This window comes from Scyliorhinus canicula, chromosome 3, assembly GCF_902713615.1.
Source record: "Scyliorhinus canicula chromosome 3, sScyCan1.1, whole genome shotgun sequence".
NCBI classification, from domain to species: Eukaryota; Metazoa; Chordata; class Chondrichthyes; order Carcharhiniformes; family Scyliorhinidae; genus Scyliorhinus; species Scyliorhinus canicula.
The window spans coordinates 212,111,213-212,127,881 of NC_052148.1; the positions used below are offsets into that span (position 1 = coordinate 212,111,213).

At 44.1% G+C, this 16,669-nt stretch overlaps 1 protein-coding gene across 4 annotated transcripts in view; it reads right to left on the reverse strand.

Annotated features, from left to right (window-relative positions):
* The window catches only part of spock3 (SPARC (osteonectin), cwcv and kazal like domains proteoglycan 3), a 765,994-nt gene extending 758,373 nt beyond the window's left edge, over positions 1 to 7,621 (reverse strand). Inside the window, exons 1-2 of one of the 4 annotated variants that reach the window (XM_038792122.1) lie at positions 7,502 to 7,621; positions 6,194 to 6,355 (exon numbers count right to left, since the gene is read on the reverse strand). In XM_038792122.1, coding sequence (XP_038648050.1) covers positions 6,194 to 6,355; positions 7,502 to 7,588 — 249 coding nt within the window. In that variant the 5' untranslated portion in view covers positions 7,589 to 7,621. Of the gene's footprint in view, positions 1 to 6,193; positions 6,356 to 6,464; positions 6,624 to 7,501 lie in introns of those variants that run through there. The other 3 variants (XM_038792123.1, XM_038792124.1, XM_038792125.1) reach the window with 3 other exon arrangements.
* Between the last annotated feature and the right edge of the window lie 9,048 nt (positions 7,622 to 16,669).

Sequence of the window (16,669 nt, forward strand, 5' to 3'; positions counted from 1 at the left end):
CAAATCCGGTGGCCTTCCCAGTTGCAGTTTTTGGTTTGTCTGGCCCAGCGCAGGACTCGTTCCCGGTCTCGGTGCATCTTGGCAATTATCGCCCTCAGCTGTTCCCCAGTTTATGCTTTGGCTGAAGCGACCGGTGCGCTCTGTCAATTCCTGGCGAGGTGGGGAAGCTATCCCTTCTCACCAAGTTGCCCAGCATTTGGGCCACATAGTTCCTACCTTCAATCCCCTCCTGTAGGCCCACGACTCTTATGTTTTGCCGTATCGACCGGTTCTCCTGGTCCTCGATTTACCCTTTCAGATTCCCTTACGTCGTGACCAGCCTTGCCACCCCTTTTCCAGGGTGATGATCCACTCGCCCTGGTCTGTTGCAGCTTTTTCCAGCTCCTTGATAGTTTCCTCCTGGGCTTCCAGTCGCCTTTCCGCCTTATCCAGGGCCACCTGCATGATCAGCATAGCATCAGCAACCGCACACTTCACCGCAGCTTGAATGTCCAATTTTGTTTCTTTCCGATGCTCTCAATTCTGGAGAACCAACCTCCACCCATTCCTGGTGCGGAGGGGCTTCTCACGCGGCAGGCCGGTCCCTTTCGCTCTGGCGAAACCCACCTCATGCGTCGTCCGGTTCGATCATTTGCTTCCCCAGGCTTTTACCGCTCCTGGTTTCCACCCGTCCTCTGGAGTGGCCACTGTTTGGCATTTTTCTCTTTCTGTCATGTTGTGTTAGTGGTGTGTGGATGTTTCTTCGTTTTAGCGGGCATTTTTCGGATAAAAAGAGCCTATTTTTAATTTTGCGGGAGGGGGGCCACCTGACGTGCAACTTCTCAGCAGATCCCAGTCACCGAAGTCCCGATTGTTTTAATTTTCAGCAGTGCATATGGTACTTGGAAAATCAGCTGCTCTAATAGTACCAAAGTTAGAAACATAGGTTGGGATTCTCCGAGCATCCGCGCCGTAATCGCTCTCGGCGCAGGGGCGGAACATGGGCATCAGACCCGCGACTGGGTCCAACGCCGTTCCCGCGATTCTCCAAGGACCAGAAAATCGCCACCAATCGCTGCGCTACGCGGTCGATGCGACGCAGGTTGGGGGCCATTGAAAGAGGCCCCCACGGCAATTCTCCGCCGAAAAATGGCCAAGTTCCCACCGCGTGGATCATTCATGGGTCCATCCGGCGGGAGCTCGGAGTGGCGGCTGCGTACTCAGCCCTGGTGAGGGGGCAGTGGATCCGTCACTGGAGGGGGACCTCCAGGATGGCCAGGCTCACGATCGGGGGCCAACGATCGGTGGGCCCGCACGATCTCGGGGGGTGCCTATATTGTCAGGGCCGGGCTCGCGGTGTGGGTCCGCCATGTTGCGCAGGGCCGCCGCCGCAGGTCACCACCACACGCATGCGTGGACCTCTGGCCGGAAGTGCAGGGCCCCGAATCGGTAGCCGGAGCTGCAAGGAGCATCCCAATGTGTCTCTATTTGGAAACTGGAGTCAGAATCCAGTGGAAAGGTGCATAGAAAGTTGGAGAGGACTGGGGATAGATGAAGCTACTGAAACAATTATTAAAATGGAGAAGAGTAAGAGCATCGAAGTTGGCTTTTAAAAGCAGCAAAGCTGAAACATTGAAGGTAGGGTTTTTGTCGCAAAGAGGGGCTTGGATATGCCAGGTGGGAGAAAGCAAGCAAAGGTAAAGTGCTTGAGTTAGAGGAATAATTACAGAATCTTTACAATGCAGGAGGGGGCCATTTGGCACATTGAGTCTGCACTGGCTCTCTGAAAGAGCATTCTACCTTGCCGCACTCCCCTGCATTATCCCCGTAACCTTGCACATACTTTTTCAGATAGCAATCCTCTCGTTTTTGAATGTCTCTATCGAACCTGCCCCCACGACCCTCGCAGGAAGTTTGTTCCAGACATCAATCATCCTCTGGGTGAAAAATAATTTTCTCACATCATGTTTACTCTTTTTGCCAAATATTTTGAAACTGTGGCCTTTAGATCTTGATCCTCACTTGAGTGGGAATAGTTTCTCACTGTTTCCCCTGTCTATACCCCTCAGGATCTTGAATGCTTCTTATCAAGCCTCCTCTCAGCCTTCATTTCTCCAACGAAAACTGTCCCAACCTATCCAAATTATCCTCATAGCTACAGTTCCTTGCCACTGGAATCATTCTGATGAATCTCCTCTCTACAATCTCCATTGCTTTCACATCCTCCCTCAAGTATGGCACCCAAAACTGGATGCAGTACTCCAGATGAGACCTAACTTGTGTTTAAGAGAAATAGAAAAATGGGGAACTATCATGGCAGCAAAGAATGTTGAAATTTCATAGACTCATGGTTAAAAAGGCTGACCGGCTGCCTGGATGTGGTATAATGTCTAGGGTTGGAGATGTCACCAAAATTACATGGCAAACAATGAGATAGAATACAATCGGATTCAGAAAAATATTGACCAAAAGGTGGACCAGTATTGTAAGGACTTGAATTTTCATAGTTCCTTCACAAAGGACTTGAAAACAAATTAAATATTGTGTTGAAGTGTAGCCTTTATGGCAATATTGAAACTATAGCAGCCAATTTGTTGCCTGCCAGTCATCTGACGCCTGCCAGTCATCTGACAGCTCAATTTCACCATCATGATGGAGTACGCAACCCCATTGCTCAACTCTGTCATGGTCACCTCAGACTTGAGTTCAGTCAGCAACACTGACTGCCAGGTTAAATGAGGGGCTAGTTTAGCTCACTGGGCTAAATCGCTGGCTTTTAAAGCAGACCAAGCAGGCCAGCAGCACGGTTCGATTCCCGTCCCAGCCTCCACAGACAGGTGCCGGAATGTGGCGACTAGGGGCTTTTCACAGTAACTTTATTGAAGCCTACTTGTGACAATAAGCGATTTTCATTTTCAAATAAACACAATATTCTAAACATGACATTGCCTCTCAACTGAGGTGCTGTTGCAAAAAGGATGGGTGTCAAAATATGAATTATGAGGTAAGGCAGCTGGGCGTGATTTTTTTGAAGATTAGATATTTGAATGAATGTTTTCTAAATTACAAAGGAATTACAACACTTAAAGTTTGAAAGTCAGATTTTCTAAAAATCAGAAGAGGAGAAATCAATCAAAGGTTTTTCACTAAGAATTAATGATGTAATAATGTTACCAGGGACAGCTATTGAACACCATCGACAAGTTTGAAGTAGTTGTATGTGTGTATTTAGAGAAAGGATTAAAGCAGTGTTTTTCAAACTTTTTTTCCGGGGACCCATTTTTACCAAACGGCCAACCTTCAGTCCCACGCCGGCTGACCTTCGCGACCCATCATTTTCGCTCAGCTTTAATGAGACAGGTGAGCCTGCTTGGTCCTCACAATCACACTTGCTTTGTCATTCAACATTTCTATGTGGGTTGTTCATCAGAGGTCCTGGAGCTCACGCCATCATTGTTTTGTCCTGCTGTGGATTCCCCTGAGCCACTCCGTCCAGCAGGTTTAGTTGCAAGATCCTGGCCTATTTGTGTCTTTGGCCCTCTCTTCCTTATTACAAAATGATCCATTTTAAGTTCTTCAGTTCTTTGCTTGCTTGCTGCCAACTAAATGGAGGAATTACAAATGCGCCCACAGCACGTCACATCAGTGTTCGGGCACCTGACCTGCTCTCTGCCATCGCTTCAGGCATGGAAACCTACTTCAAATTTTTTTTCTTTAAATCTTCCCCTGGGTCAGTGCGCTGTTGTCAGGAGGAGGCTGTCTTTCCCACTGGGCTCTGGGCCTGCGCACTGATGAGCTGGCACACATGCACGGCACGGCCAGAATTCTGAAAACAGTTGGCGGCCGTCATTTTTAAAAGCTGGCTGCAGCTAATGCTTTCCACGATCGGGAACGCCACCGCGCATGGCCCTGTGATCCTCCTGACACCTGCCCATGACCCACTGGCACCAGATTAAAGGATATTGTGAGAAAGCCAATAGATGGATTTGATCTATGATACAGAAACGGAGGTGATTTTCAATGTTCCCTTGTAGGTGTCAGTGGCACAACAGATTGTCAACCCATTATACAACCCATCTAATTTTAATTTAATTGATTATGTCATTAGATTCCTATCCATATGACAGAGGAGAAAACTAGCCCACATGGTCTTGTTGGGATCTAATTACACTTTTCTGTTCCTAAAAAAGTTTCTCCTGTTATAATGAATTTATATAAAAATGTGCACCTCTTAAATGTTAATAATGGACTTTCAAATAATAGTCAATGGTGATAGCAAAAAATGGAAATAGGAGACATTGTATCTTGTTCTCAATTGCCTTTTGTTCTAACAATTTCATAGATAGAATTTACAGTGCAGAAGGAGGCCATTCGGCCCATCGAGTCTGCACCGGCTCTTGGAAAGAGCACCCTACCCAAGGTCAACACCTCCACCCTAGCCCCATAACCCAGTAACCCCACCCAACACTAAGGGCAATTTACCATGGCCAATCCACCTAACCTGCACATCTTTGGACTGTGGGAGGAAACCGGAGCACCCGGAGGAAACCCACGCACACACGGGGAGGATGTGCAGACTCCGCACAGACAGTGACCCAAGCCGGGAATCGAACCTGGAACCCTGGAGCTGTGAAGCGATTGTGCTATCCACAATGCTACCGTGCTGCCCATCATTTACATCAGTTCTAATTCCACTTAGCTTTTTTAACCAATTCTGATGACAGAACAGATGCTGTCTGACCTAAGGTTTCCAGCATTTTCTAGTTTTTATTCAGTTTTCCAGCAGCTGCAGTATTTTACTTTGATTTCCACACAAGTTTTTTCATCAGCCTTGGGATAGCTTAATATTTAACACATACAACTAACTGACGTTAGAAAAGACTCGATCAGTCTTAAATAATTTCACTTAAATCACTTTACCTTTCAGGATAAATATAGCTCTGTAGTATTCTACTGTCTCGAGAAAAAAAACTTTTTTGACTAAGAAAAGTCAAGCCACAATAGATAAAATGTAATCGACAAGCCTGAATAGATAAAATACAATGTGCCCATCAAATTTATGTCTGTCTGTGTGGGCTGTCTCTGGTCATGTTGCACCACACTAGTTGGTTTGGGGTTTGATCTGTATGTGGGCCATTAAGTGCACTAATGTAACAGGTAATGTAACCCGCAACGTGATGATCGGGTACCCTTGTTCTAAGAAAATACTGCGGCTTCATTTTTCCCACCAATGCCCTTCAAAGACAAAATAAGTGCCCTTTCGCCGGAGGTTGGTGTTCATCTTCATCTCACACATCCCCCCTTTCTCACGTTTTCTGATTTCCACTGACTCATCTGCACAAAACACATTAAACGCACCGCTGTTAAAATGCTGTGTGCATTTGGACAGACTGTCAAGATTTTTTTTCCTCTTGTCACCGCACACGAACGAAAAAGCATCATGCCAGTAATTCTGTTACTCCCATTGAGAGACACTCATCCCGATTTGATGCATTTCATAAATTTAGTCGGAAATGTCGAGAGAAAACTGACGGCAGACCGTCCGAAGGAGCGAACCGATGAAGAGCAGCAACGATGTTAAGGGTCAAGAAAGAAAGTAGCGCTGGGGTTAGCTAGTAAAAAGGTGCCGGTTCTGACAAACTCTCAAAAGGAAGGTGGGTAGCTGAGAGGTCCCAATTTGTCCAGCTCTTTTTGAGCACTTCGCCCGGGGGGGGGGGGGGGGGGGGGTACCTGTCCACTTCCGAGCTGGACCGTGCTCCGAACACACGGTGCACCCCGAACGCCTCTCTTAACAGATCAGATCCCCGGGCTACGAATAGCGAGAGATAAGACAACAAACTCTCTGCAGTCACGGGGTCAGCGTGACCGAACAAAATATCAACTCCTAAACCCGTCTGATTTCGATATTGGACAAAATGAGTTGCCACCGGACTCATTGCTGTGGAAGACAAAGTTGAGTGAAGAAGCATTATTAACGCAGCGTATATCAGATTGCCATTTTATTCTTAATCTCTGGAGTTTTGAAGACAAAAATGCCAGGTGACGGGAATAGTTAAGCGCAGTGCACACACACACTGCCCAGAGTTCAGGAGCTCCGGGTTCAGCAGCAGCGCCAGACAAGACTAAGCGCCTCACACACACACACTCCTGCTGCCAAACACGGGCAACAACGCTCCCTTCACACCCCCCAACAGCACTGAAAACAGGTACATACGTCTCGGAATTTATTCCAGTGTCCGGGCTCCTTGTCATACTGCGAGATAGTAGTCAGCCATTGTTTATCATCCAGAAAATTGCCGCTGTCCGACGTCGCCCGCTGTCTGCCTTCTATTTGCAGGAAGGCTACAGCAACAACACACATGAGGACCTTTATCATCTGGAAAAGAAGAGGGGGGGGCGTGGAGACACTATAAGTGAAAAACCGAGGTTTGAGAACAAAGTTGAAGGAAAATACTGTTTAAATTCCCACTGTGAACGTTGGATACCATTGCCCTTGCTTTTCGCTGCAGCTATTTGCAGCCTCCAGTTCCTCTCCCTCCGCACGCGACTGGCTCGAGCGCCGGCAGTTGAGGCTGCGAGTGCGCGCGCCAGCGCGTGTTCCAGAGGCAAGGCGGGAGCCCGGGCCCGGCGCGCGTTCCAGAGGCAAGGCGCGAGGCCGGGCGCGTTCCGGAGGCAAGGCGCGAGCGTGGTCCCAGGCGCCCTGAGCAGCAGTCACCGGGGTCTGCAGGTTTCTTTACCCATTCAGTGACCGGGTGGAAGGCTGACACTTAGCTCGACAAACTAACAGTTCAGTGGACGCTGGCTGCAGGACGGGCAAGTGACAACCCGGTAACTTCTGGTCACCAGGCTCAAATATGTTCTTCCTGCCCCCTTTGCTTAAAAGCCGCTGCATTGCTCTTCCCCCTCCCCATCCCACATCTGATGAAATTACAGTCGACCTGGAACGTTGAACTTTTTGCTTTTCCTCCACACAGATGTTGCCTGGCCAGCCGAGCAGAGACTGCATTTTTAAAACAAAAATCAGATTTCCAGCATCCACAGTATTTTGCTTCTGTGTTAAATTGGGAAGACGTTGCTCACAAGTGAGTGAACTGTTCCCCTGTCCATTTTCTGCCATGTGTAATGTATGAATAGTTAACGTCTGGCACGTTACTGAACTTCAATGTGCCTCAATGATGGGAGTTGAACGATCGCCTAAACCGAGGCGAAGTTCATTTTGACCCTAAAATATTACCCCACACGGCACTGTGTGTGGCTTTTTAATGGTTAGTACTGTATAAATGCATAAAATAACATCGCGATTTCACTGGCTACTTTTATGGGAGAAGGCAAGTAAGTAAGTGCCTTGGCTGCGTTAATTCTAATCAGGAAGCTGACATATCAAGTCATATAATGTGAGGAATGGATGGAAGAACAGGCAATTCTGGCATACAATTCCTGTTTCTCCTCGTATGTATTATTGTTTTAGCCACGATACCCCTTTGACGAGTTTTGCTCCCCTCACCCCCTTCAAATACTTTACCAATGGTGTTTTGTTGAAAATGTGAAAGGCCATCGATCCCCGGCCGAAAGAACCGTCTGTCCCAACATTCCGATCAGGATGTGTCATCAGAACTGGTCAAATGTGCTGTGTATGGTCATATTCGAATGCGTGCTCGCAGATGATAATTGACCTGCTCTTGCATTCCTAGCACTCTTCCATCCTCATCCTAAATAATAACCATTAACGTTTTTACTGTAGGATTTAATTGTCATTGCTGGCGCTGGAATTGCTATTATTGTAATTACGCCATGAATGATTTGCTAAATGAAACATTTAGTTCAATTAATTGCAAGAGGAGAACTCCAGCTACCCCGGCTCACCCTTTCGCAAGCTCATTCAAAATGCAGCTGCACTTTTACGACCACCTGCAGCGTGTGACCCCTTTTCCAGGCCGTAATGTAACAGTCTCTCTCACACACACAGCCTTCTCACTGCCACACACAGCAACGTCTCACTTTAGCTATTCCGGGAACCCGAGGTTGGCAGAACAAGCAAAAGGAAAGAGTTTCAAAAAAGTTCCAAATACTGATTTATGTATTTTAAAATGTGAATAAAGGTGTTCCCATTGGTACGGTTATACTGGAAATATTTTTGCCAACCTCGAAATAAAAATGACGGCGGCAGTATCTTAATCTGGAAAACGCACGTGTTGAGACATCGACACATTAAAAGTACATCGAAACCGCTTTTCAAGCAACAATGGACAATTCAGCGCCGGTGCTCCTCGTTCACGCCTTGTCTGAGCCCTGGGGAGTGAGTGGTTTACCTCTTTCCGTTAATCCTTCTACCTGTTGATGGATCAACGCAGGTGGCACCAGATGCATAATTCATGCGAAGACCATAGAAGAGCCAAGGAAAACTCTCCTGTATCGTCTCCAACACCAACACATAGTTAAAACAACCCTGCCACGACACCACAGAGCCATTACAAAGCGCTTGTGAGTGTAGTGAAAATAATTAATAACTCAACAGAAGTTAACAACGTTAAACGCATACACGGGCCATTTTTAAAAATGTATTATGCCAACAAACTGACAACTTGCAAAAGGTGTCAGTGAAAATATTTGGAGCACTTTAGACACCTGTATCGTCCACCAAGAAGTATCAGTCCAATTGTTTACATTGGAGTCTCACGGCCACATCGATCATAAATTTTAGTGACAGCCTCCCGAATGTTTAAATCGTAGTCAAAGGCAGTTCGGCGCTGCCTCCCGCCACTCAGGTAAAACTCATCTGATTTCGATTCGTCAAACGTTGTCCAGTTACAAGAGCTTAACAATCACTCTCAATTCATTTTTGTACACACGTTTCGTGCCCAGAAGAATAATCCAGCAATTGGAACAATGTAACGATCGTTGGCGTACGAAAGGAACAATTATACTTAATTGCGAGTATATTTTTAAATTGCTGATTAACAACACTAACCTTTTTTGACAACTATGCAATAGGAAGGCCAGATTTTTTTTTAAAAAGGCACTCGATAAAGAGGAAGCTACCTGGCTTCTCATGCACTTTGCTCAAAAACTCGGAATAAAGGTCCATGAGCGCCTCCTTGCGGGTTGTCTATCGCGGCTGTTTCCAGCCTCAAATCGGTATTGAATATTCTAATTGTGTCTTATTAACTGTTCGCAAAATATGCGTGGATATAACACATTTTACATGCAGAAAACTTTATCGGTCCGGAGTACCCAATCTCGGGTTCAGGACATAAACGTCTCCATCCTAATAGCGAGACCATCAGGAAAAGGATTTTTAAGAAACATCTTGATCCTTTAATAAAAACATTGGTAAATAACAGCCATTTATCATGTATCTGGGTCCCATTAACCTTTTATACAAACACTGCTTTGGCCTCAACTGACGTATTATGTCCAGTTCTGGGCATTGTGCTTTAAGAAGGATGTGAGGGCATTTGAGAGGATGCAGAACAGAGTGCTAAGAATAGTGCCATAGAATCCCGACAATGCCATTCAGCCCATCGAGTCTGTACGACCCTCTGAAAGATTACCCGCCCTATCCCTGTAACCCCACCGAACCTGCATATCCCTGGACACTAAGGAGCAATATAGCATTGCCAATCTATCTAACCTGCACATCCCTGGACACTAAGTGGCAAATTAGCATAGCAATCCACCTAACCTGCCCACCTTTGGACTGTGAGAGGAAACCGGAGCACCCGGAGGAAACATGGGGAGAACATGCAAACTTCACGCAGTCACCCAAGGTCGGAATTGAACCCGGATCGTTGGTGCTGTGATCATAAGCTTAGTTAGATAGAAAGATTGGAGAAGTTGTCACTCTTCTTCTTGGAGAAGAAAATATTTAAGAGGAGATTTGATAGCGGTATTCAAATCGTTAGGGGTCTGGAAAGAGTAGATAAGAAAAAAACTGTTCACATTGGTGGAAGAATTGAGAGCCAGAGGACCCTAAAAGATCACAGGTAATTGGCAAAAGAAGCAATGGTGATATGAAGAAAAACATTTTCATCCAGTGAGTTAGGATATGGAATGCACTGCCTGAGAGTGTAATGGAAGCAGGTTCAATTGAAACTTTCAATGGGGAATTGGATCACTATCTGAAAATTCAAATAAAGACACAAGACTATGGGGGAACAGGTAGGAGAGTGGCACAAGGTTAATTGAGCCAGCACAGACATGACAAGCTGAATGGCCTCCTTTGATGTAAACATTCTATGATTTTAGAATTCAATAAACAGTACTACGAATCCTTAAGACATATCTACAGCTACGTCACGTAAAGAGTTGTAAACGGTGCTGTATTCTTGGGGTGTATTCTCTAAGCTCTGTGTAAAATTTCAGCTGTGAAAAAAGTTGACCTTTGTAATAAAACCATACTTTCTGAATGCATTTCAGATGTCAATATGCATGGCAAAAGTTGGTGAGCTGCACGCACAGCGGGCCACATGGGAACCTGATGTTGTGGTGATAATGGAGACCTGGCTTGGGGAAAAAAGGGCAGAACTGAATATTCCTGGAGAGAAGATATTTAGGGAAGGTAAGAAAGGAGGAGAGTTGGCAGTATAGATTGAAGAGGATATTATAGTACTGAAGAGAGACAATGTCCTGGAGGGGTAAATTACATAATCTATGTGGTTAGAGTTAAGGAACAATAGAGATGCCTTTACAGTACTGAGTGCATTCTGTAGCCCACTAACTAGTGGGAAAGTTGTAAAGGAACATATTTGTAGAAGAATGACAGAGTGGTTCAAGAACTATAGAATGGCAATAATGTGGCCTTCAATTATCCTAAAGTATCCTGGGATGAAACTGTAAAGGGAAGAGTTTCTGAAGTGTGTTCAGGAGAATTATCTTGAGGAAGGGGCCAATTTTAGTGCACCAAGAATGGGTCTCATCCATTCAAAAGATTGGCAGGCAAAATTGTAAATGCACAATGGGCTGCCTTTGAATATGAGATGGATCAGGTATAGTTGAGGTATATCCCCACAAAAGTGTGTCGTGGAGGGGGGGGATTGGTGATAGTAACAGTGGTAGGGCATGATGAAATAGAGAGCAAGATGAAACAGAAAAAAAACAGCGCGAATGACAGAAGTTAGGTTGTTCATACTGAGAACCAGGCTTAATATAGAAAGATCAGAGTGGAAGTGAAAAAATTAATAAGAAAGGCAAAGAGAGGGTTTGAGAGGAAGACTTACAGCTAACACAGAAGGGAATCCAAAAATCTTCGCTATCCATAAAATAGTATAAAGTAGTAAGAGGAGGGGCTCATAGGGAACAAAAAAGGAAATGCACATGGAACCAAAGAGCATGGCTGAAGGCCTAAATGAGTACTTTGCATTTATCTTTATCAAGGTAAAATATGCCATCAATCCCACAGTGAAAGAGGAAATAGTTGAAACACTAGATGTACTAAAATTGATAAACATCAGGTCCTCGAAAGGCTGGCTGCACTTTAGGTAGATAAACCACTAAGGCTGCTCGGTATGGATCCTAGCATGCTGAGGGAAGTAAAGGTGGAAATTGGAGAGGCACTCACCATAATGTTCAAGTTCTTCACCACTGGTGTGGTGCCAGAGGACTTGGTGTGACAAATGCAGCATTTTAGATAAATTGAATTATAAACATTTGTCAATTTAAGAGTTAAGAGCCGTGTAGCCTGTTTTTTAAATAATCCTGTTTTGCAAGACCAGAAAGTTTTAAGAACCAGAAGTGAAATTGATTGTAGTAAAAGTCTGAGCTAATACACTGTTGTTTGACTAGGGGGAGTCCATGGGGAGTTAGTTTATTTTCCACTAAGGGAGATGATGTCATTGATGAGTGGAGCTAAGGCAGTCAGACATTTTGAGAACGTTTTTGAGTTGAGTTCTGATCTAGCTACCATTTAGACTGCAAATAAAATATTTGGCTCACAGTAGGATAGTAAACAAAAAAGATTAATAGTTATTAAAACCATGCAGACTTTTCTGAGGACAAGGGTGAAGCAGAAGCAAACCAGTTGAAACAGCTTTTTGAAGATATCCAGCCAGAATCTGCAGGGGTTCAAACAGGAGCCAAATCTGTTATGGAAAGCAAGTATTACTCTGTGCCATTGGATGTAAGATGGATTGAGAACTGTATGCTTTTCCTTTCTTGTTTAATTGGGAATAGAGATAGTAATTAAGAGTATTGTATTTAATGTATTTAGTGGTACTGTTTAAGGGGTAATTGTAAGCTATTTTTGGGTGTAATGTTAAAGAGTTTAATACTGTGTTAATAATAAAGTTTTGAAATATCAAATCCCTATTTCTTTGTGCAGTCACTCCTGGAGCAAAGTATTCTTTCCGTATAGTCTTACAAAATAAACTAAAATATTGGGGTTTTGGTCCAGTATCCCAGCCACTGTCAGGTGTGGTCTGGGATTGTAATACTTGGGAATTGCAAATTTTACATTCTCTTTCAAAACAGCTATAAGAATACACCCAGTAACTACAGGCCATTCAAGATAGCTTTTGGAGTGGCAGCACGGTGGTGCAGTGGTTATTACTGTGACTACGGCACTGAGGACCCGGGTTCGAATACCAGCCCTGGGTCACTGTTCGTGTGGAGTTTGCATATTCTCTGCGTGGGTTTCACCCCCCACAGCCCAAAGATGTGCAGGGTAGGTGGATTGGCCACACTAAATTGTCCCTCAATTGGAAAAAAAATAATTGGGTACTCTAAACTTATTTAAAAAAAGATAGCTTTTGGAAACAACAATCTGGGACAGAATTAACATTCACTTGGACAAGTGTGGATCAATTAAGGAAAGTCAGCACACATTTATTATGGGGAAGGGGGGTATAACTTGTTTTTTGGATGAGGTAACAGAAGGGGGGGGGGTGATAGAAATTGGCTTTTCTAGTTAGCAAGATGATATAGGTAAAATATTTAATTGAGAACTCATTAAGAATAATTAACTGAAATCATATTAAGTATTAATTCAGTGCAACTATAGCTGGGAATTAATCAGATAAGACTTTGTATTTTCACATTTCACAAGTTGCTTGAGGTCTGCAAGGTCAGTGACTCAACTAGCTAAAGGACCCTATTGTTTGGTACTAACTGAGCGGCTGCTCAGTATGGGCAGTTCCATGTCTATAGTAACAGCTAGTCTATGTTGAGATGCAGGTGTCGATAATTTGGGAAATTGGCAAGCGATGGTATGGGAAATTCACCCGATAAATTTAAATACATATCTCTCTTAAATTGATGGACAGACACTTTGACCGAATTGAGTGAATTATAAATGAGTTAAAGCCAATCACAGCTATAAAGAAGGCAAAACCTTAAGATAATAATCTTCTTAAGAATCACTTGTCGGGATGGAAAAACTCATTCCGTAATCAATCTATCTCTTTCTGAAACCTATTTTCTTGGCTTGCTTTTGCTAAATCGCCATCTTTCTTTTGTTTAAATCACTCAGCCTTTTTATACTGTATTATGATTTGAAGAATTACCACAATTTGTATTTTAAACTCAACCACTGTATTCGCAAAAGACAATCAATCTGACTAGCCTGCTAAAGGGCTAGTCGGAATTCTCTTAATGTTTGTATTGAAAATAAAGTTACCAGTGGGCACCACAAGCTGACAAATAAAGTTCAACTGAGCTTTGCCAATAAGCACAGACTTGATCTCTGTTATTTGGGAACTAAGAAGGGACAACCTGGATATCCAGGGTTTTGAATAGACACAGAGATCCATCAGGATGTGATGAGTTAATTTGATGTGGTATATAATGAATTCCAAAAGGCCCGGGAGATACTCTGTTGGGAGCATTGCTTCCTTCCAACTGGATTTGGTGCTATGTAAAGGGACATGTGTTTCAGTAGGAGACAACTGGTGCTGCTTTCTTATCTTTTCATGGGATGTGGGTGCCGTTGGTTAGGCCAGCATTTCTTTCCCATTGCTGAGCGCCTTGAGAAGATTGTGGTGAGCTACCTTCTTGAACTGCTGCAGTCCAAGTAGACAAGGTGCACCTGTTGTTGAGAAGGGAGCTCCAGGACTTTGACCCAGCGGAAGGTAAGCAATAGCGATTATAGTTCTCAGTCAAGATGGTGTATTGCTTGGAGGGGAACTCTCAGGTGGTGATGTTCCTATGTATACACTGCCATTATCCTTCCAGATGGTAGATGTCGCAGGTTTGGAAGGTGCATCAATGCATCTTGCAGATACAATATACTGCTGCAATTATGTGTCAGTATTGATGGGAGCGATGCCTATAGCCTTAATAGACCTTAAGCACTAGAATACACTTCTTTGTACCTCTTTGTCTCTCTGAACTTTAAAATGCTCCTTAAAACTTCCCTCTTTGGCCCAACCTTTGGTTGTGTGTCCTAGTATTACCTAACGTAACTATTATTCTGCTATATAGATGAAAGTTGTTTTACTTGCTTTATATTGACTATAGCATGCTTCCTCGCAGGTTAAGGAAACAACAATTGTCTTATCGACAAGACCACAAGGATGCAGAATAGAGATAATTGTAGGAGTTCAGACCCAAAGTCAGTTTTAACTGAATGAAAAACCATTTATGATAAATCCACATCATTTTCGCAAGATGATAATAGGTTCAGGAACCTGTCCAGATATTCTGATAACCTCAAGTATAAAAAGTCTTCTGGAACACTGTGAGATTTGGCAGCTGAGTGCTAAATTTCTAACATGAAGGAAACTTGCTGACTGAAGATTCGGTGCTGATGTGTGGGTAATATTATTTATCCCATGGACACCAGAGCAAAATTCTGCCACAGCGATTTGTAATTGATCAATTGTGAGGATAGTAAGAGAGAAGCTGTAAAGATGACGCTGGAAAAAAGTCCTTTTTTTTTAATGGCACTGATGTCATTAATCAGAAAATATAGAGCAGAAGGTATGAGAAGGGAAACACGCCAAAAGTTAGATCCTATCACGTGAAAAATACTTAAAAGATATAAGCTCCAATTATTTACGGCCCACCTGGAAAATTTCAAATCATACTTCTTGACATGGTATATAAAATAGCTCCAGTAGACATTAAAAGTAATAGTTTTCTAAGGTATGGAGATCAGGCCATGGTTAATTCGCCATCAAGAGGTCAGCTTACTTGGAAGCGATCAATGGAGTAGATTCATTCTGATCGAGACTGAGAGATAGCAGGCAGTAAAATATAAAAATGATTATGTCAAAGGAACCAGTAAAATGGTAAATTAATAGAGTGTGGTAGATGGACTTCAGGCTGCACCTAACCTGAACCTAGAAAAACCCATAAAAGGAAATAATGACTAAATGCCTGAATCATAGAATTATGCAACACAGGAGGACACCATTTGATTCATTATGGCTGTGTCACCGGATGGAAAGAGTTATTCAATTCATCCCACTCCCCTGCTATTTCCCTACTATCCTATATTTTTTGTCCCTTCCAGTATTTATCCTAATCTCTTTCGAAGTGAATCTGCTTCCACCACCCTTTCCAGCAGTGCAGTCCATATCACAGCAACTCACTGTGTAAAAAAACAAATGCTTCCTCGTGTTGTCTCTTTCTCTTGTCGATCACCTTAAATCTGTATTCTCTGTATTCTGGAGTACTTACCAAAATAGTTATCCAGGAAGGATTAAAACCAGTTCTAACTCCTGGCTAACTGTGCTATTGGCTTCCCCAATTGCCCACTGGACCCTCTCGACTTGCTCGCCTGCCCCAACCACTATCGCCTTGTCCCCGGACCCCCGACCCACTGACTGCCACTCCCCCGATAATCCAACTCCCACTCACCCAATTATCTGCCCCCTACCTTCACACTCATACCTATCACTCTAGTCCCTCACCCATACAGCTATCATCCTGGCCCCTTACCCATACTTAACACACTTACCTTCTCCCTACAGTTTTTCAATGTGACTTTGGGACATTTCAATGGTACACACCAGCTTGTACCTTAAAAACAGGGGCGTGGTTTGACTTCTCCCGATATTCCTTCACTAGGAGGAGAGGACTTCAGGAGCAACTCTGATGTGGCCCAGTATGGAAGTCTAGATGGAAATTTGGACCTCCTGTGCAAGGTAAATAAATCGGACTGGAGTGGCAATCTGACGGTAATTGTCACTCCTTGGAAAATCGGTCCAATACTTCAGCTGAGCCTAAGCCAGCATTTTCTGAAGTTTCAGCATAACTTCCTTGCTTTTCCTTCTCTGATCCTCAAATAAGTTTAAGCTCTAAGGGTGATGATGTTCGGTCCTGATGATAGGTTATTGAACTGCAAGGTTGGGATAGTGTTTTGTTGGCATGGTAGCGAATGTAAGTCAGGACTATTTTCGGGTCTCAGACAAAAAACAGAAATGAATCCTGAGTTTCATCAGTTCGTTGAAATAGAGATGGTTCCGGGAGGGTTTGGGGGTGTACCTTGAGGCCAACGATAACGGGGAGGTCCGAGTGGGGACGGTCTGGGAGGCATTGAAGGCGGTGATTAGAGGGGAGTTGATTTCCATCCAAACCCATAGGGAGAGGGGAGAGCAGAGGGAAAGATTGGTAGGGGAGATGGTGAGGGTGGATAGGAGATATGCGGAGGCTCCAGAGGAGGGACTGCTGGGGGAGCGGCGTAGCCTTCAGGCCAGTTTGATTCTACTGACCACCAGAAAGGCAAAAGCTCAGTGGAGGAAAGCACAGGGAGCGG